The sequence below is a fragment of the Leucopleurus acutus genome, assembly GCF_964270905.1.
Source record: "Leucopleurus acutus genome assembly, chromosome: 11".
Classification (NCBI taxonomy): Eukaryota; Metazoa; Chordata; class Mammalia; order Artiodactyla; family Delphinidae; genus Leucopleurus; species Leucopleurus acutus.
This window is the reverse complement of record NC_139152.1, coordinates 76,966,202-76,987,558: the sequence shown is the minus strand read 5'-3', so window position 1 is coordinate 76,987,558 and position 21,357 is coordinate 76,966,202. Positions and strand designations below refer to the sequence as shown.

Below are 21,357 nucleotides of genomic sequence, written 5' to 3'. Positions count from 1 at the left end.
GGGGTGGGGAGCTTGTTAAAATCACAGATGCATAGGGCCTGGGACTTGCATACGGAAGATCTTGGGTGGGGCTCCTGCAGCTGTATGTTTAACCAGCCTAGGAGGTGGTTAGCACTCCAAAGTTTGAAAACCTCTGCTTCAGAGTATATCAGATCCCAAATCATTGTACTCAGAAGCAAAACAAAGTTTTCAAAACATTTCTAATCACATTGGAAGCAGGTGGGCAGTTTTCTGCAGAAAGCAAGAGACACAAGTGAGAAGCATATGAGAAATCAGTAGGACTGGAGAGAGATTGGTGATGGTGGGGAGGAAGAAACGTGATGGGAGTGTACTGACAAGAAGCTTGGGCGGGGACAACAGGCGGGAAGAAGTGGGGGAACAGTTTAGGCTGGATAGGCTGAGTAAGCACTTCACAGGTGGAGTCACAGAGCAACTGGAGCCCAAGGACATGGAATGTAAACAGTTCTCTTGGGAACCTGAAAGGGTGACACACAGAGGCATGGGAAAGAGCCTTGCTTTCAGAGTTCCTGTTCCATCCAGGCTTCTGGCCAAGCCTTGAGTCACCATCCTCTGGAATCCTGTTTCCACTGGGAACTGGCACAAAGAGAGGAATACCCCCCTTCCTCTACCTTTATAGAAACATCACAGAATCAGTGATGGGTTTTGCAGAATGCCTCCAGTGGTGCATGCACTTAAAGCTCTCTGTGGATGAGATAACATTCAAAAATGCTTTGTACAGCATGAAGCGCTAAACACAGGTCAGCCTTATTACTCCAGTTCTCTTGGGTGTCTTCTTTCCAGAGTCCTTCCACTTTGAGATAGTGCTCCTATGACCCTGGATGACCCCGCTCAGATCCTTCTCATGGGCTGGCATTGTGTTGGTTAACCATTTGTAAGTACTCAGCTATTTATGTCGAAGTCATGAATATGAGGCAGCAGGTGTTTTTCAGTTTTTTTTTTCTTTTTAAAAATCAGTGTGCAGCCTTTTCATCCTCCCCACCCACTTCGAGTCAGTGTTCAGGAACCCTCTTCTCACAGATACTTCTGCTTGATAGCCCACGAAAGTTTTCCTATGCTGCAAGAAACAATATGGGTATTGCAAACAAATACATCTCCATGAAGACTATTGCTCATAATGGAAACAGGACCTCTATTAAAGGTGACTGATCTATCATTTTCCAAACTATTCTATTTTGTCTCTGCAAAGTATGAGAGAGTTTGTGAAAAAAGCTCTGTTGTCTTCCAGGAAGTCAAGTTGAAAAGTTTAGGGATGAACATAAACATCCTGTGTTTCACTTATGGATCATGAATTTAAGGCAACCATTCTCCAACAGGTGTTTATCTTCATCCGGCACTCATGCATTCATTCCCTTGACCAGTACTTTTTGAGAGCTCTCATGTTGTAGGCCTTGAGCTAGCCCCCAGGGATCCAGGGGTGCCCAAGATGGAAGAGATCCATGGCTCTGAGGAGCTCAGGTATAAAAGTCTTAAGACACTACCTGCAGGGTAAACAGTACTTATACGTCTGCTATTATAGGGCCAAAGTAGTGAAACTGAAATATTTGTGGGTAGGGGGTGGGGAAGGAACAGGAGGCACTAAATATTATTCTGGGGAGTAAGATTTGCATAGATCAGGATTCCTCTAATTTCTTCAACACAGTGTTCTTGGGCCCTCTTTCTTATATTATAATGCAAAGGCACTTGGAGTTTGAGTCCTGAAAGAAGCAGAGCCTGGAAAAAAAATCATGGCCAAGAATGAGGCCTGATGAAGAGCCAAAAAAAGATTAGCCAGGGGACTTCCCTGGTGGCGCAGTGGTTGAGAGTCTGCCTGCTGATGCAGGGGACATGGGTTCGTGCCCCGGTCTGAGAAGATCCCATATGCCGCGGAGCGGCTGGGCCCGTGAGCCATGGCCGCTGAGCCTGCGCGTCCAGAGCCTGTGCTCCGCAACGGGAGAGGCCACAACAGTGAGAGGCCCGCGTACCGCAAAAAAAAAAAAAAAAAAAAAAAGAAGATTAACTAGCTAAGAGTTCTGCCTAGCACTGTTCAGTTTAGTGAAGCTATTTGGTCACTCTTATTTATTCCATACCATGGACCAGAATCTTTTGAATTTTGAGTGTATGATATAATTCTTTTTCTTTTTTTAAATTATTTTTTCTTTTTTTTCCCCTTTAGTTGTATGATATCATTCTTGATCAGCATGTAAAGAGCATTGAACACCTTTTAGATTAGACTTTTGAAATTAGTGAATTGGATTATTTTATGTTTTGAATAGGTAACACATTCATATAGCTCAACATCCAAAAGGTACAAGAGTATAAAGTAAAAAGTCTGTTTTACCTCTATTATTCAGCTGTCTAACATCCCTGCCTTGAAGGAATTAGTTTTGTGGATATCTTTATTTTAACCATATTTTATGGGTATAGTAAGTAGGATTCTTAACCAGCTTTCTAACCTGAGAATAAACCCTGCATCTCAGCCATGTGGCAACATGTCCTTCTAGAATATATCCTGTTCTATAGGACTTACATGAATCAGAAGTTCGGATTTTATTTTCCAGATGCGTATAGTGTGAGTTGTTCTCAAGGGGGAAAAGAATGGGAAAGGACGTGGGAAAACTGGACAGGTACATGTAAAAGTATGAGATTAGATCACTCCCTAACACCATACACAAAAATAAGCTCAAAATGGATTAAAGACCTAAATGTAAGGCCAGAAACTATCAAACTCTTAGAGGAAAACATAGGCAGAACACTCTATGACATAAATCACAGCAAGATCCTTTCTGACCCACCTCCTAGAGTAATGGAAATAAAAACAAAAATAAACAAATGGGACCTAATGAAACTTCAAAGCTTTTGCACAGCAAAGGAAACCATAAACAAGACCAAAAGACAACCCTCAGAATGGGAGAAAATATTTGCAAATGAAGCAACTGACAAAGGATTAATCTCCAAAATTTACAAGCAGCTCATGCAGCTCAATAACAAAAAAACAAACAACCCAATCCAAAAATGGGCAGAAGACCTAAATAGACATTTCTCCAAAGAAGATATACAGACTGCCAACAAACACATGAAAGAATACTCAACATCATTAATCATTAGAGAAATGCAAATCAAAACTACAATGAGATATCATCTCACACCAGTCAGAATGGCCATCATCAAAAAATCTAGAAACAATAAATGCTGGAGAGGGTGTGGAGAAAAGGGAACACTCTTGCACTGCTGGTGGGAATGTGAATTGGTTCAGCCACTATGGAGAACATTATGGAGGTTCCTTAAAAAACTACAAATAGAACTACCATATGACCCAGCAATCCCACTACTGGGCATATACCCTGAGAAAACCAAAATTCAAAAAGAGTCATGTACCAAAATGTTCATTGCAGCTCTATTTACAATAGCCCGGAGATGGAAACAACCTAAGTGCCCATCATCGGATGAATGGATAAAGAAGATGTGGCACATATATACAATGGAATATTACTCAGCCATAAAAAGAAACGAAATTGAGCTATTTGTAATGAGGTGGATAGACCTAGAGTCTGTCATACAGAGTGAAGTAAGTCAGGAAGAAAAAGACAAATACCGTATGCCAACACATATATATGGAATTTAAGGGAAAAAAATGTCATGAAGAACCTAGGGGTAAGGCAGGAATAAAGACGCAGACCTTCTAGAGAACGGACTTGAGGTTATGGGGAGGGGGAAGGGTGAGCTGTGACAGGGCGAGAAAGAGTCATGGACATATACACACTAACAAACGTAGTAAGGTAGATAGCTAGTGGGAAGCAGCTGCATGGCACAGGGATATTGGCTCGGTGCTTTGTGACAGCCTGGAGGGGTGGGATAGGGAGGGTGGGAGGGAGGGAGACGCAAGAGGGAAGACATATGGGAACATATGTATATGTATAACTGATTCACTTTGTTATAAAGCAGAAACTAACACACCATTGTAAAGCAATTATACCCCAATAAAGATGTTAAAAAAAAAAAAAGAATGGGAAAGGACATTAAAAATTATGTATTTATCTAAGAGAATTTCATGCCATCAAATGAATCTCTGCCAAACAAGGTTATACTGTCAAATTTTAAAAATCTGGTTTCCTAAAGAAAACTATACCTGGTTCTTATCAAGATTACAAAAATAATACCCCTCTAAGTACTTAATATATATTGAAACTTCACAACAAGAACATGAAGTACATTTTATAGGTGAAAAAAACGAAGGTCAGACAAGTTAAGCAAATTCTAAGTTTTCAAATCCAGGCAGGGCTTCGGGGCCCTCACTCTTAATCTGCAGGATACTCACTATCTATTCCAATAGAGAATAGCCAAAAGAAGGCACATGGCAACAATTTTTGTTGTTTATTCAAAATCTTTTGTTCTCAAATTTTAGGATCTATCAAAATTACCCGTGATGTTTACATGCAGAGTCCCAGGCCTCAGCAATAAACTAGAATATTAGAATCTCTGGGAAGGGCTCCAGGAATGCTTATTTTAACCAGCATTGCAGGTGACTGTAAGCATGGTGGCTTGTAAGCATACTGTGATAAATATACCTGTGGCAGTTGGTGTTTTTCGAAGTTGGTCACAACTGTATCTTGTATCACACATACCCAGCTAGTTTCCAGAATCTTGGACCTTTCTTTCAAGAGAGGGGGTCCATGTCCCCTACTTTTCAAACTGGGTGGGCTTTTGTGATGAGTCAACCAATAGATTATGGTGGGAGTGATGCTACGTGACTTCCAAGGTTGGGTCGAAAAAGGTGACAGCTTCCACTTTTGCCTGCTAGAACACTCGTTCTTGGAACCCAGCCACCATGCAGTGAGGAAGCCCAAGTAGCTCCAGGGAGAGGCCCACTCAGAGAGGAACTAACAGTCTGTACCAACTTGCCTGCTATGTGAGCCATCCTAGAAGTGGTTCTGGTCCCAGTCAAGCTGCCCAGGCTGACACAGCATGGAGCAGAGATGTGTCTTTCCTGCCAAGCCCTGCCTAAATTGCAGATTCAAGAGCTAAACAAATGATTATTGTTCTTTTAAGCACTAAATTTGAGCTGAATTGTTATGCAAGAGCTAACTGGACTAGTACCCTTCTAACCCCATATTACCTCTGCCTTTCTTTCTATCAGGGCGGGTTCCAGACCCTCTCTAAAATATTCTGGAATTATCTTTCTCCAATGTCATTTACTTTCCCAAATTCTTCTAAATACAGAAGAACCACTCATTTCAGACTTCTGGTTATTTGAAGTTCTCATTATTGCCTCTGAGTCTTGGTTTCTCATCTAAAAAGCAACAGTAATAAGAAAGCCTACCTTATATACTTTATCATTAAATGAGATAATCCATGTAATTATTTAGCATCGTGCTAATGATAATGTTTTCTCTTATTACTCTTACTAGGTTTCTTGCATTCATATTCTCCATTTCTTTAATGCACTTTTTTTTTTTTTCTTATAGCTCAATGCCATTTCACAGTCTTTTTTCTAGGCCTGGCATGCTCCCCCAACCAGGTCAGTTAGATTCTTACTCATCCTTTAGGATGCCACTTCTCATTTGAGAAGCCTTCTCTGACTTCTCAAGCAATTAATGCCTCTCTTGTGCTCAAATAGCACCTTGGAGGAATCTCTATTACGGCCCTTAACACACTGGATTGTAATTATTGTTCACTAGTCTCTCTCTGATGGACTCTAAGTTCCTGGAAGGCAGGGTCAGCCTCTTTTTTGTTTTGAGTTTTGGCCACCTGGCGCGGATTGCGGGATCTTAATACCCCGACCAGCGATTGGACCTGGCCGCAGCAATGAAAGCCCCGAGACCTAACCACTTGACCGCCAGGGAATTCCCTAGGGTCAGCCTCTTTGTATTCTCATCCACTAACATAGCATCTGGCACATCTTTATTCACCATCTACTGTCTGTGCTACTGTGCTAGGAAACACCGTGGCTAAGGAGTTAAGGGGTCCACGTTTTGGCAGACCTGCGTGGGAACAAAACAGCTCCATTTCCCTCATAACCTTGGAAAGAGTGAATGTCTCCGAGCCTCATTTGTAAAGTGGAGGAAGCACTTTAAGATTGCTATGACGATAAAGTAAAATAATTCTCGCAAAAAGCCCATTACAGAGCAAGCAATCAATCATCAGGATGTTAGGAAATGCCTTCCCCAACAATCCCATTTCCGGGCACCCTCACTCTAATCCTCCTTTAGGGCCCCGCACTCTAAAGGTAATCCCTCTTTTAGGGATTACGCTGGGATCTCTAATCCTCTCCTGGGTCATTCCTCCAGCTCTCCAATCCGCGAGTCAACGACTAGGGCCAGGCGTTCAGAGGCCATTCTTCTTCCCCGCCCCCCAACTCTCTCCAAACCCTTTTAGCTTTTCCTGGTCTAAGGGGTGTGTCAAAGACACCCGATTTATGCGAAATTTAAACATCAAAATTCTGGCTAGGCTTTTCCTGGATAACTTTCGAGACCCACAGTTGGGAGCTTTGCTACTGACTTTCGGTCTTCCCCTACTTGTGAGGAAGGAGCTCGCGGATCAACTTGACCTCAGTCGTTCGGCCAGCGCCAGCCCCGACCGCGCACCTTGCAGTAGCGTTGAATGAACTAACGAACGAATGAATGAATGGGCTACCTCTACGGCCAGGCCTCTGTTACGTCGCCCATTGGCGCGGGCGTGGCCGCGGATAAGAGGCCTGCTGGTCGCAGACCACTCAGTCCCACCAGCGCGCAGCAGGACCGGACACTAGCGACGGGGCTCTGTGGGGCTCCACGCCGCTCCACACTGCCTCTCCCAAATCCCTGCCCCGCCGCGGCGCGTCACTTCCGCCACCCCCAGGCCGCGGCTGGGGCGGGGAGCGCGGGGGAGGGGGCCAGGTCCGAGGGAAGTCCGCCCGCGCCCGAGCAGGGACTACATTTCCCGGGGGGCCTCGGCGCGGCAGCGGCGGGCGCGGCAACGTTCCCCGGAAGTGGAGCCCGGGACTTCCACTCGTGCGTGAGGCGAGCGGAGCCGGAGACGAGACCAGAGGCCGAACTCGGGATCTGACAAGATGGCCGGGCTGCCCCGCAGGATTATCAAGGTAACCGCCCGGGCCCGCTTCCGGCTACCCGCTCTGCTCTTGCCCTCTCGACGGACTGGGCGGAGCGGTCCCTCGCTTCCTCCGGCCCGCGGCCCGCGCTGGGAGGCCCGAGGCAGCGCGGAGAGGGTCTGGCCGCGGCGGCGAGGGAAGTCGGGCGCTGGGGAGGGGGCGCCGGGGAGACTTCCGGCCGCAGTGGGGCAGCCCGGCAGCGGGGATCGGGGGCTCCCAGGCGGTCGGCCCGCGAGCGGGGAAGGCCTGGCCCGCGCCCTGGCGGAGGGTGGGGCCGCGGGCTTGCGGGGCTCTGGTCTTGGGAGCGGGCCTCCGCGGTCTCTAAGACCACCCCCGAGCGGAGGCCGCGGGCGCGCGGGAATCGCGGCGGGGCCCGGACTCCAGGCGGGGGTTGTGGCCCGACATGGTCCCTCGGCCTCGGTTCCGTGTCTCGGCCCGGGCGGGAGCGCGGGGGTGCGGCAGCCGCAGGTTCAGAATGAATGAACCGGGAGGGTGAGGCCGGGCGGGGCCCTGTGTCACGGGAGGCGGCTCCGGGAGGGCCGCGCATCCTGCAGCCGCCGGCACATGCTCGCCCCTGGCTGCCGGGGTTCGGGGGACGTGGGGGCTCCGCGCCCCGCCCCTCTCGCTTCCGTGATCTCCTCTTTAAATGCGTTTCCGCTCGTTATCTTCGCGAAGTGAGTTTACTCTAGTTGGCAAACTCTTTTAGGACTGTTTCTGTTTAGAGGAAATAGTTCTAACACGAGACCGAGCGGGGATTGGGGGAGGGGGTGCAGTACAGGTACGGGGGACCTTGTGAAACCTTTTGCCTCTTGATTTTGTGCGCTTTAAATTATCAATACCGTTTTTTAGCTCTTCATGAATATGTTCTTTGACAAGTATCAATGGAACCATGAAAAATTCATCTTGGTTTTGTAAACTCTTTACATAAATATCAAGTCCTCAGACGTGAAATGTTTCTTGCAGTCCACGAAGACAAAACCTTTAGGTTTTTTTTTGTCAATTTTAGTGAAGGAAATTAGTTGAACCTCTGTGTTGCTCAGTATGCGAGTTAAAGTGTCTAAATTGCAGCATCATTTTGTTTGCTGTAACTCTGAACGTGTATTTAATCTAGTTTGTCCTTTAAGTTTGGGGGAAATGCATGCTAAGTGATTGAAGGATGGTGTATTGTGTAGTGCGATTGCAATGAAATATATCTGAGATGGGGGTGTCTCTGACCTAAAGGTGCTTAATTTAGAGAAATAAGACGTGTTTTGTAAAGTAGCAAGTAGAGAAGTAGAACAGATTGTCATTGTGCGCTGGAGTGTAATGATGTGAACCTTCATAGTGTTGTGTAAAACAAAATCTTCATTTGTTGTGTTAAAGATTTGTCTTCGACTCCGTCCAAGGCAGTTTAATGGCTGTGTGTTGGAGGGTACTTAACAATGTGGTTGTAATACAATCACATGGCCCCAGTGGTAATGTTTATTGAGGCCCCACTTGAAAATGAGGGGTGGAAGATAGAGCTGTGTACATCAGATATCCTTGGATTTTTATTTACTGTTATTCAGGTTATCGACTAAGTACCTAGTACACATTGACATTCAAGATAATTCTCCAAAATACATAATGAATGAAAGACTTTACGTATTTTTTTCATTTTTGCTTAATGCTGGAGATATTCTGCAATAATATGAAAGTCTTAGATGGAAAAATAAATTCTGTGGGACCTTGTATATAAACTTATAGATATGACTTGAAGCAATAAGTTGAAGTCCTCATAATTCAATTCATTTGGCATACAATAATTTAGTTTACACCAGGCTTTTGCATTTTGCTATTTAAAACAAGACAGTGATAAGTCATATATACTCTTAATTTAAAGTCTTGTTGATAACATCTCTAATGAAAGATCCCTTGGTTTGGGTATTATCTTGTAAGAGTTCGGTGGTTTTACTTTAATGCCATTTATAGCAAAAAGAACTGTTTTCTCCAATCCCTAGGAAGGATTAAAAGATTATACTATTTTCTTTCTAGTGCCCATGCTTATATTATGTAGGCTTTTTCATAATCTGTGAAAATGTTTATTTTTTATATCAGAATTTAAAAAAAGAAGCTTGTCTCTTCTATGTCAACTACAATACAAGGTTCTGTGTGGAATATAATGGTGGCAGTGGAATATAATGGGGTAGCACTACTGTCCTGAATGATGGGAATGTACCATCTCTCATTGGACAGTGTGATGCTTTCTACCTCAAAATGGGCATTATTTACATTTGCAAAATTCTTCAACCACTTGGTACTTGCAGAAGTCTTGTGAAGTAGACAATACATTATATAGGCTAGAAACCCATTCAAAGGACTTTCCTAGGGTCTTAAAACTGGCAGGAGGCAGAACTTGGATCTTGACCCAGTGTGACCTTCCCCTGCCCCTTGTTATTATGAAATGACGTGATATATGTCAAAGTACCTTAACAACTGTAACCATACACATAAAGATGATTTTTTGAATTACTATTCACCCAGTTGCTGTCCCACTCAGATTCCCATTTCTAATCCAGTAGCAAATTCTGTGGGCTCTATTTTTCAAATTATATCCTGAATCAGACACATTTCCCTATCTCTCTGAAACCACTGTTCAGTTCCATCATTTGTTACCTGGCCTACTGTATTGATCTCCTTTTAAACAGCAGCTAGTGTTACTTTTAAAAACATAGATCTTGTTACTTCCCTGCTCAGAACTCCACAGAGGTTCTGCAGCACACTTAAAATCTTGACTTTTTTTCCCTCCTAGCTACAAGGCCCTCCATCCATCTGGGATCTGCCTACCTCTGAGATCATCTCCCACACTGATCCCCTTGGGTCACTCCATTGCAGCCACACTGTTGCTCTGCTGTACCCTGAACAATAAGAGGCTACGCGTGTTCCATTCACAGGGCTTTCCTCCTGTTTATTGCGTTGCTTGCTTTGTCATAATGTTCAGTTCTTGGCTCACATGTCATATTCTCAGAGAGGATTACCTTAACTGTCCTAAAACACAGTCCTCCCTCCTCCCCCATGGTTGCTCTTTAGCCCCTATTTCGTCTCTTCTGTATAGCACATATCATTACTCAAAGTTATATTATTTACTGTTTATCTCTACTCCCACTAAAGCTCCATGAAAGCAGGAATTCTTGGATGACTTGGGCATTGTTGAAATGCCTAGAACACATAACCTGCAAATCTAATGTCTCGGCTCTGAAATACTGATTGAATGAATGAATGAGCTTCAGTCTCTTTGAAAGAAAGTTTCAGGAGAGTTATTCTATATAATTTGACATTGTTACTGCTCAGTAGATTCTATCTGAATCTGTGCCTGAGCTAAAAGTTTCTAATTCTACCCATAAATTCATTAAAAACAAAACAAATCAATCTTTTATTTTGTTGACTGGGAAATACATAGAACACCTTTGAAAGGTTCTAAAGGGTACATAGAGGAAAATTAAGACTCATCTGTCCTTCAGCATTCCAGTTTCCCTCCCCAGACAGCCACAACTTTTATTGTATATTCTTCCCAAAAGACCAGAGAGACTTAGTGCATATATGTTAGGCCTATTCCCCTCCTCCCCAAGTAAATGCTGTACCTGATTCCTCCCCTTGCCCCCACCTATGTCTTCGAGGTGACTAGTTTTCTAAAGAGCTGTTTTGTGGAACCTTGTGGTTAGGCCTTAATTTAACTAATTGCATATTGATAACTATTAGATTGTTCCCCATATTTTGCTATACAAACAGTGCTGTAATGAATGGTCTTATATATAGTGATATTTTGCACATGTATGAGTTACACTGAATCTTGGCAGTTACGTGTTTAGCTACAATTATAGGATTTTTTTTTCTCTCTCTTTTCCTGGGCAAAACCTCTTTTAGTCTCTAAAAGTGACAGAGCAATTAAAGCTTAAAGTCACATAAGTTGAAAGCCACCTAAAATAAGAGATCCTCCTTAATCTATCTGTCATAAAGAACCGGAGTATTTTGCGAACAAATAAATGAAATCTGTAGTTGTGGCTTGGTCAAAAACAAATTTATTTCAGCTTTACGTGTTACACTGACAGAATGACATTCCTTTAATTTTCTTCTCAAAATTAATCATGAAGTCAATAAAATATAGGCTTAGGAAACAGTTAACTTACTCAAGCAGTTGACTTATTTGATTAAAACCTAGCAAACCAACCTTCTGAAATTAGAATTTCACCAGTCTTCCCTACAATTTATTTTCTCTTTGGTGAGGTTTAGTTTCAAACTCTTAAAAACCTGTTATGAGCTGACTGAGTCTTGAGTTCTGTTTTTTACTTTAATAATTTTTATTTTAAAAAATACAGATTTTTAAAATTATAGTTGATAATAAATTTATTTTATTTATTTATCTTTGGCTGCGTTGGGTCTTTGTTGCTGCACGCAGGCTCTCTCTAGTTGTGGCGAGCGGGGGCTACTCTGTTGCGGTGCGCAGGCTTCTCATTGTGGTGGCTTCTCTTGTTGCAGAGCACGGGCTATAGGTGTGCGGGCTTCAGTAGTTGTGGTGCATGGGCTTAATTGCTCCGCGGCGTGTGGGATCTTCCTGGACCAGGGCTCGAGCCCGTGTTCCCTGCGTTGGCAGGAGGATTCCTAACCACTGCGCCACCAGGGAAGTCCCTCTTATCACCATTTAAAAGCCACTCATTTGATATGTATTTTAGTATATAAGGTAGTTTTTAGTAAGAAAAACGATTCAGAGAACTGACCCTTTTTTTAAGCCCTGAGAATCTTTGGCTCATAATGTTTTTTCCCATTTAAAAAAAAAAAAGGCATGAAAACTTACCATGATGAAGATGGACTTGTTATAAATCGTAATTAAAACATTCTTAGGAAGCAGATAAACTCATATAGTAAAAACTTGAGTAGAGGACTTCCCTGGTGGCGCAGTGGTTGAGAGTCTGCCTGCCGATGCAGGGGACGTGGGTTCGTGCCCCGGTCCGGGAAGATCCCACATGCCGCGGAGTGGCTGGGCCCGTGAGCCATGGCCGCTGAGCCTGTGCGTCCGGAGCCTGTGCTCCGCAACGGGAGAGGCCACAACAGTGAGAGGCCCGCGTACCGCAAAAAAAAAAAAAAAAAACACTTGAGTAGAAACAGTGTAGTTTTTAGCTCTTTTGGTTGTTGTCCCAATTTAGGAGTTTTCTGACCTTCTTCCTAGTACCATAAACCATACTTTTTGCATATGACTTCTGGGGATTCAGATTCTTGACAAGCTTATTCGTGAATCCCCTCGATCTCCACGGATTCCAGGTTAAGAATCCCTGAACTACTTTTGGTAGTGATTAAACTTTCAGGCTATATGGATATTATTTAATATACTACCTAATGTTTTGATTATGGAATGTAGGCATAACTGAAAGTAGGTTAAAAATCAAGTGTTGTTTTTTAAGCTTTTCTTTGTCAAGCACTTTCTTCAGTCCAGATTGATCAGCTCTCACACAATAGAAATTGAGAGTTGTCAAATTATTAAGTACTTCCTGAGTATCCAGCATGCTAAATAATGATATCAGAAATATTATGCATTTGCTTTGTAGTAATTGAGTTTTTTCCCACACTTGTGATGACTTACAGCCATATACAGTAGAGAACACTATCCTTTTCCTTCTCTGATGAGGAGACTGTAGGCCAAAGAAATTGGATGACTGAGATTCCTGGCCTGCAAGTCAGTATCTTTGCTTTTTTCCCTATGCTGTATCTAGTGTTTTGGTTTACCTATGTGTAAATGGATTTAAGAAGAAAATAACTTACGCACCTCAGATTCAAGTAGTATGGATTCTGAACATACATTTGAATGTGCTATCATGAACATTGATGCATAAGCACTGTAGAAATAAATAGCAGAACCAAGGAAATGAGGATGGCATGCAGCAGGAGCTTTAGACATTATGGTTGTAGTCATCACAGTTCTAATGTGGGTACCTAATTACTATATTATATAATTTTACTTTCTAAAAATGAAATAGATCTGAAAGGCATAATATATGTAGCAATGTTACATCAAGAAATAAGAATTCTTTTTTTCCTATATGAAAGAAATGTAATGTATGAAGGACATCAGCATGGATATATAAATTAGGAGATGAATAATAGGGAATCAGTTAACTTCAGCTAAAATCTTAGCAACTTTTAAAAATGCTTCCCAAGTTTTTTTATTTTAAATACTAAGTAGTCATCTTCAATTTGTAGATTAAATAGGATGTGGGATCACCATAGTCTGAGAGTGAGATCTGTGGCCCTGGCATCTCTGGTGACAGAAACCATGTGTGATCGGAAGAAATGGGTAGGTAACTGGTTAAGAGCCCTCAGAGAATCAACAGAAAGCATTCTTTATTATCCATTTTTCCAAGAGCTACACCACACCATTCAGGGCATTGTATGTTTGTTAAAATCCTGGATGTAGCTATTCTAAAATCCCCTAGGGATACTTAGGCATAGAAATTTTTATAGTTCTGAGTTGACCTGTAACTCAGATGTTTCTGAATAATTAGGATTAGGCTATAATTTGAAGTACTTCTAGGCATTGGTTTCAGAATCTAATGTTGACATATTTTTCTTTTTCTTTTTCTTTTTTTTTTTTTTTTTGCGGTACACAGGCCTCTCACTGTTGTGGCCTCTCCCGTTGCGGAGCACAGGCTCCGGACGCGCAGGCTCAGCGGCCATGGCTCATGGGCCCAGCCGCTCCGTGGCATGTGGGATCTTCCCAGACCGGGGCACGAACCCGTGTCCCCTGCATCGGCAGGCGGACTCTCAACCACTGCGCCACCAGGGAAGCCCTGCTTTTTTTTTTTTTAATTGTCTATTTCCTCTTCATATTTTCAAACTCCTTTAGTTTTCAGTACCATCACAATATGTCACTGTCAGAGGTTTGGTCTGTTTTGGGCAAATCAGTTTTTATTTTTAAAGTCTACAATCCAGTGACTGAAGGCACCGTAGTGGAGAAAATACTAGAAAGAAATCTAACAAATGTTATCTTTGTGTCTTGAGACTATGGGTGCTTTTTATTTCTTTAGAGCTTTCTAAGATTTCTTTATAGTTTATACTAAGGAAAATGTTATTGCTGTAAAGTCACTGTGTTTTTAGTGACCTTTAAGGACCATTGGGATTACCATCCCCTTTACCCCCTTACTATGGAGCAGGGGCAAAAGTGGCTTTAGTAAGCTAGTAAGAGCCCAAGGCCAAATTTCAATCTTCCATAACATTGCGATTTGTCTGCCTTTTTATTATCCATTCATAAAACATGTTTCAGTTCAATTAAATGGACATTTATTGAATGCACAGTATGTATTCACTAAGCCAGTAAAAAAAGAGAGGCATCGCTGTCTGGTGAAAAATAGAGCTGTGAAACAAGAAATTACAGTGAGGTGTGTTATAAAAGAAGGAATATCTGGGATTTACCATAGTCTGAGAAAATGTGTCAATATCTGTTGAGGAGTGTTTTTAAACTTGAAGAGCAGTGGGGAGAGTGGACACAGGGAATAGTAGATATGAAAGCTGGAAGGAGAGGGAGAGGGAGAGAGAAAGAGGGAGAGAGGGAGAGAGGGAGAGAAAGAAAGCATAAATGCATTATATATACCAGAGATCCATTATGTGTGGTGGATAGTGTCTTATTGTAGTTTAATTACAGGCTTTTGCGTGAGTGCTGTTTAGTAATATAGTTTACCTTAAGATGGACTGCCTCTCTGGGGTGGCATATTCCTCTCCTGCTCTCCTGGGTCCCTGGATTTGGGGAAGTTCGGGGTTCCAGTGAGAAGGAACTAAAGAGCAGGTGGAAAATACATTTGAGGTATCACTGCATCAGACCATAACCACTCTAATGTGAGTTTTAAACAAGACGTTTTTCATTCAGTAAGCCTAAAGATAGAATTATCTTACACTTGTTTATATATTAATTTGAATTTTGTGTTTTCCACTAAGTGGAGGGTATTTGTACCTACTTAATTTCCTCACTTGTATTTAGAGAGAATAAGGAAAAGTGCTTTCCAGTAAAATTCCCCCTACGTTTGCACTGCAGTTCTTGCTTTGGCTTTTTTAAAAAAGTCATTTCTTTTCACAGTTGGAGGCACAGTGATTTACAGCTATAAAGCTTGAAGTTTCTTACCTTTAGCTGTAAAAGAGCTATTCCCATTAAGTAAATTTTTTTTTTCCCCCTGAATGAAGTACTCTGTCTACCCTGTCTTTATTGTTGTGGTTCAGATAAGGGTTAAACTAAAAGTGCTGCAATCTCCGTTCAGGTTCCTGCCACTGACTGTGATTAGAGGTCAGTAAACACTTGGCCAAACCTTGCCTATTTATTATCAGAATCTTCCCTTAGTTTAATTGGGTGGGCTGCTGATGTCTTGAGTGGTAGGAAGTAGAAGATATTTTCTGTGAATATTGGTCTGTAATCTGAGCAGTTTATGGTAGTGCATCAGAATTACCTGGGTGTTTATAAATTTAACAGTTGCCAGCCCCAGAATTTTTTTTGTTGTTTTGTCTTAAGATCTCCAGATGATTTTAGTGTGCACCTTGCAGAAACAATGGCCTAGTATATGCTTGGCTTCAATGCGAAGTTGGGTAGAATGTGGTAGAACTAAAATCATACATAAAGCCAGTAGTTTCTCATATAGAAAACAAAAGCATCAGTGGGAACACCGAAGATGTGACATTCTGGATGGGGAAACCCTCCAAGTTTGGTTTAGGGAAAGAAGTTTTTAGGGGGGTGACATTTGAGCTGAATTTTGAAAGATAAGTAGAAAAACGGGGTCGGGGGAGAAGAATGTCATTCCAGGTTAGACATATCAAACTCTAGGAAGATATTTGAGCAGTGCTAAAACTGTAACATGAGTCAGCACTTCTTCGCTTGGACCACAGACACTTCAAATGCAGTCTTTAATTTGAAAGAGTTTTTTTTCCTTTAGAAGTGTAATTCATGTAGTCATTACTAAAAAGTCAGTATACAAACTGTTACAAACTAAAAATAATCCAGTAATACAGATGATTTCCCCTTCACTTTCTTTTGCTATTCCAGTCTCCACTTCATAGAAAAAATGCTAAAATCTTACTGAATATGAAAGGAAAACCAAAATGCTTCATATTTTTGAGATAAAAATCACATATAAAATTCACCTTTTCAAATGTACAATTCAGTGGTTTTAACATTCACGAAGTTGTGCAACTATCACCGCTTTCTAATTCCAGAACTTTTTCATCATCCGAAGAAGAAACCCTCTACCCTTTAGCAGTCCCTCTCTGTCCCTACTCCTTCAACCCCTGGCACCCGTGCAGCTACTTTCTCTATGGATTCACCTCTTCTGGACATTTCATATAAATGGAATCATACAATACAGCTTTTGGTGTCAGACTTCTTTCACTTAGCATGTTTTCAAAGTTCACCCATATTGTAGTATGTATCAGTACTTCATTCCTTTTTAAATTTTTTTAGTTGAAATTTTTCTAAGTAAATACTTTTAAGAAATTACAATGCTGAATGAAGCAAAGCAGAAGTTTTAGCAGGTAAAAATCTGTATTGGTTCCCATAAAACTAATCACATTTGCAACCTGCATTGCTTTCTAACGTTTAAGAAGTATCCTTTAGCCTTGTGAGCCGTTGTTATTATTTTTTAAATTGTCAGCAGCCAGTAAATTTTTATCGTTAAAGATTGGATTTGGGGAATCCTTTGGCAGTCCAGCGGGCACTTTCACCACCGGGCCTGGGTTCAATCATTGGTCAGGGAATTAAGATCTTGCAAGCTGCACAGCACGGCCAAAAAAAAAAAAAAAAGATTGGTTTTGATTGCTGGGGAATGAAAAACTTGAGCCAATTCTGGTGAATAATGGGTAGGAACAGCACGGACTTTTATTTTTGTCTTAAGTATTAAGAAACTTTGTGACCTTGGCCAACTCACTTTTCCTGGGCCTCCATTATTTCTAGTTCCTTTTTAAAAAGTTCTCATTGAGACAAAGCCATGATCATTTAATCCTGGAACTGACTTTCCTTTTTGGCTTTTAAATTGGACTTTAAGCAATTCTCAAAAAACAAACAAACAAACAAAAAAAACAACCCAGGACAAATGCTGAGTAGTAGCAATATTCTGAAAATTTTGAATAGCTTTCCAGTATAGCTAATATGAAGGCCTGTATCCTATCTGCTATGATAGTTTTAAAGCCTTTAAATGTTCATGTTCTCTTGGGGTTCAGACCTTGGACCTTTTCTCATTATATATTCTCCTGAACACATTTATTCATTTTCTTGGCTGCAGTCAGCATTGATCAGTGATTCCAAAATCTAATGGTGAGTCTCAGGTCTCTCCAAGTGCCTACTTTCTATCTCCACTTAGATGTCTTGCACACATTTTAAAATCAACTTTATTTTACAGTGGAATGTATTCATTTTGCTGTCTCCCCCTCCCTTGCATTAGTACCTTTGGTGTTTCTTTTCTTTATTAATTACATTAACATTACCCAGTTGCCTACAATTTACTTCTGTTTCCTCTTCTCTCCTCCCCGCTCTTCTCTCTTAGACATTCAGTCATAAGCCGACTGAACCTTAGAAATGCCTGTCCTTTTCCTAACCCATTCCTGTCTCCCATCCTCTCAGGCTCTTACCCTCTCCTGCATGTTTTTGCAGTAATCGGAGAACAAATCTTTCTGTCTTCACTCACTCCCACACACACAAGCACGCACGCACGCACACACACACACACACGTGCTGTTTCTCTCTCTCTCTTCATTTTCCACATTGCCACATTATTCTAAAAACACCCAATGTGATCATGTTACTCTCTACTGTGTTCAGGCTAGAGTTCAGATTCCTTAACTTGGCATGCAAGGCTTTTTCACAACCTGGTCTTTTCATCTTAATTCATTGCCATCTCCTTCCCTGTCTCCCCTCTCCTATACAACGTCTGATACTGATGGTGTTTACCAGTTAAAATGATGTATTTTCCAACTTTTGAATTATGCCATGTTGGCAAGGGAACATCCTTTGTATGAAATGTGACTACCCAGCACTCTGTGTTGGTTGGGATTGGGTTTTTTTTCTCCTTCTGAGACAATCTTGACTGTAGTCATCTTGCTTATATTCCTAGTATGAAGTATATTGTGGTACAGAAACTAGAAATACTATTTTCTGCGTGAAAAGAAAATCAGGGATAAAATTTAAGTCATTTGCTTTATTTTCTGAAATCCTGTAAAGGCACTCTAGGAAACAAATGTTGGACGTATTGTTAATTGAGTCATCATAGTGAAAAAAACTTTTTTTAATTTTTGACAAATAAAAATTGTGTGTATTTAAGGTGTACAAGGTGATGTTTTGATATATGTATACATTGTGAAATGATTACCACAAACTAACATTATCTGTCACTTTCCTTACTTACTTACCTTTGTTGTTTTTGTTCTGGTGGTCAGAGAGATCTCTTAGCAAATTTCAAGTATATAATACATTACTATTAACTATGGTCAGCATGCTATACATTAGGTCTTTCATCTTCTAACTGAAAGTTTGTATCCTTTGATCAATATCTTCCCTTTCCCTCCACCTTCCAGACTCTGGTAACCACCTTTCTAATCTGTTATTTTGAGTTTGACTTTTTTTTTTTAAGGTTCTGCACATAAGTGACATGCCTATTTGTCTTTGTGTCTGGCATATCTCACTTAGCATTATGTCTTTTGGGTTCATCCACATTGTCACAAATGGCAAGATTTCATTCTTTTTTAAAAACTGGTGAAAAGATATTTTAATTTGCTCTTTGTAGCCATCAGAAAAATAAAATATTTGACACTCCTTGGGTCAGGGTTTTGAGCGCCATGTATACTTTTTTAAAAAGCCTGTATACCCTTGCCCTCATGGTTCTCATACATACACACTAGTCTTTTGTTTTCTACTGCTTAATTGATAATAGTGGGTTAGTTGTAACAGGGCCATAAACATAGGAGTTGGAGAAGACCAATGTCATCTCCATTTGTTGTAGGGATTGCACTAGCAGATTTTACTGTATTAGTATGCAATGGGACTCTGATAGCCAAGAACCCAGTCCTACTCAGCAGGCTTTCACTCCCTAAGCCCCTCAGGTGTGGATGTAAAAATGCAGATATTTAGGTCCACTATAATGAAAAAAGAAAGTAGATCTTGCATATGTTGCCTCTTATGAGTAATCAAGTTATAGCAATTTTAATATTTTAAGAGTGCACAAGTTACAGCAATTTTAATATTTTAAGAGTGCACACATACACTTCTTTACTGCAAAGTGCTACTTTATTTTTTTCTTTTTTTATAAATTAATTTAATTTATTTATTTTGGCTGCGTTGGGTCTTCGTTGCTGCGCGTAGGCTTTCTCTAGTTGTGGCGAGCGGGGGCTACTCTTCGTTGCAGTGTGCGGGCTTCTCATTGCAGTGGCTTCTCTTGTTGTGGAGCATGGGCTCTAGGTGCGTGGGCTTCAGTGGTTGTGACACATGGGCTCAGTATTTGTGGCTCGAGGGCTCTAGAGCGCAGCCTCAGTAGTTGTGGCGCACGGGCTTAGTTGCTCCACGGCATGTGGGATCTTCCCGGACCAGGGCTCGAACCCATATCCCCTGCATTGGCAGGCGGATTCTTGACCACTGCGCCACCAGGGAAGTCCTGCTACTTTATTTCTTTGGTTGAATCATTAAGCCAATTGGGGTTATGTATTTATGTAATAAATTATGGCCAATGTATGTTAATTTTTAAATTTATTTTTATTTATTTTTATTTTTTTGCGGTACGCAGGCCTCTCACTGTTGTGGCCTCTCCCGTTGTGGAGCACAGGCTCCGACGCGCAGGCTCAACAGCCGTGGCTCATGGGCCTAGCCGCTCCGCCGTATGTGGGATCTTCCTGGACCGGGGCACGAACCCGTGTCCCCTGCATTGGCAGGCGGACTCTCAACCACTGCGCCACCAGGGAAGCCCTGTATGTTAACATTTTAAACATTACGAGTATTAGTGAGTACACTGAATATCTACTGTGTTCCTTGTACTGATTGTTGACAGGTCCCTCTATTGTTTATGGCAGACTAAAACAAATACTCAAGATAATTTTTTCTGCTTGGTACATATCAGCTACTTCATTTTGCCATTAGCTGGCATGTGTAGTAGAATGATTGAATTCAAATATTTGACTTTAGTAAAATGAAAGCCAGTGTATGGCTGGAGCAGGAGGAGAGGGGTAGTATAGAAACACACTAACATTCATTAAAAAAAAAGAAGATTGTATTTTTTAAAGCCCCAAATGTTGCAGTCCAAGTCCAAAGATTCATCTTATAATTATAAAATTGTAGATGTTTACATTATCATACTAGTTAGTCTCTCTTATTTATATCACAGAGTTAATCACATAACTTCTGTTGGAAAACAGAAAAATGTGATTGCGAACTACAGAAATATTGCCCATTTTGCTCAGTATCAAGAGTCTTATTGTTCTTACATCTACTGAAAAGCTTTGTAATGGAAGTGAGAAAGACTGAGAAAGGTTATTTATATCCTCTGGCAGGAAGATCACTTTCCTTAATCTTGATTTGTGCAGCTTACCTTTTTCTTTAGATTCATTTGATGCCCAAATATGTGAAATTGTTGCCTCAAAGTATTACCAAGCTGTGTGCAGAATTGCTGGACTTTAAATATTTATTTTTAAATAAATTTATTTATTTATTTTTGGCTGTGTTGGGTCTTCGTTTCTGTGCGAGGGCTTTCTCTAGTTGCAGCGAGCTGGGGCCACTCTTCATCGTGGTGCACGGCCCTCTCTTGTTGCAGAGCACAGGCTCCAGACGTGCAGGCTCAGCAGTTGTGGCTCACGGGCCCAGTTGCTCCGCGGCATGTGGGATCTTCCCAGACCAGGGCTCGAACCGGTGTCCCCTGCACTGGCAGGCAGATTCTCAACCACTGCACCACCAGGGAAGCCCGGGACTTTAAATCTTTTATCAGGGTACTGGAGAAGTATGGTTGGGGAGAAGTTGGTTGGATAGTGGTTGGGAGTCTCAGAATTCTCCCACGTTTGTGAAATTCTGTTTGGGTCATTCACACTTGGGTGAAGCTTACTTAGAGCACATTATCAGATTGTTCTCTAAAGAGCATCTAGCTGAGGTCCTCTGCTTTGAAAGGCGAGGAAAGGTGGCTTTTAGTTAGTATAGGGTTGGTCCTGACTTCTGTGAAACTCACTTTGATACCAATAAATCACCTTTGAATCCCGAATTTGATTATTTTCTAGTTGTTGGATATGGGCACTGTGGCTTCTGCCTGTGTCAAGTGGAAAGG

General features: G+C 41.6%; 1 protein-coding gene across 1 annotated transcript in view; it reads left to right on the top strand.

The window, feature by feature from the left end:
* Positions 1-6,922: 6,922 nt before the first annotated feature.
* The window catches only part of UBE2N (ubiquitin conjugating enzyme E2 N), a 34,380-nt gene continuing 19,945 nt past the window's right edge, over positions 6,923-21,357 (top strand). The window contains exon 1 of the mRNA XM_082851189.1: positions 6,923-7,075. Within this exon, the coding sequence (XP_082707315.1) occupies positions 7,046-7,075 (30 nt within the window). The 5' untranslated portion in view covers positions 6,923-7,045. The remainder of the gene's footprint in view (positions 7,076-21,357) is intronic.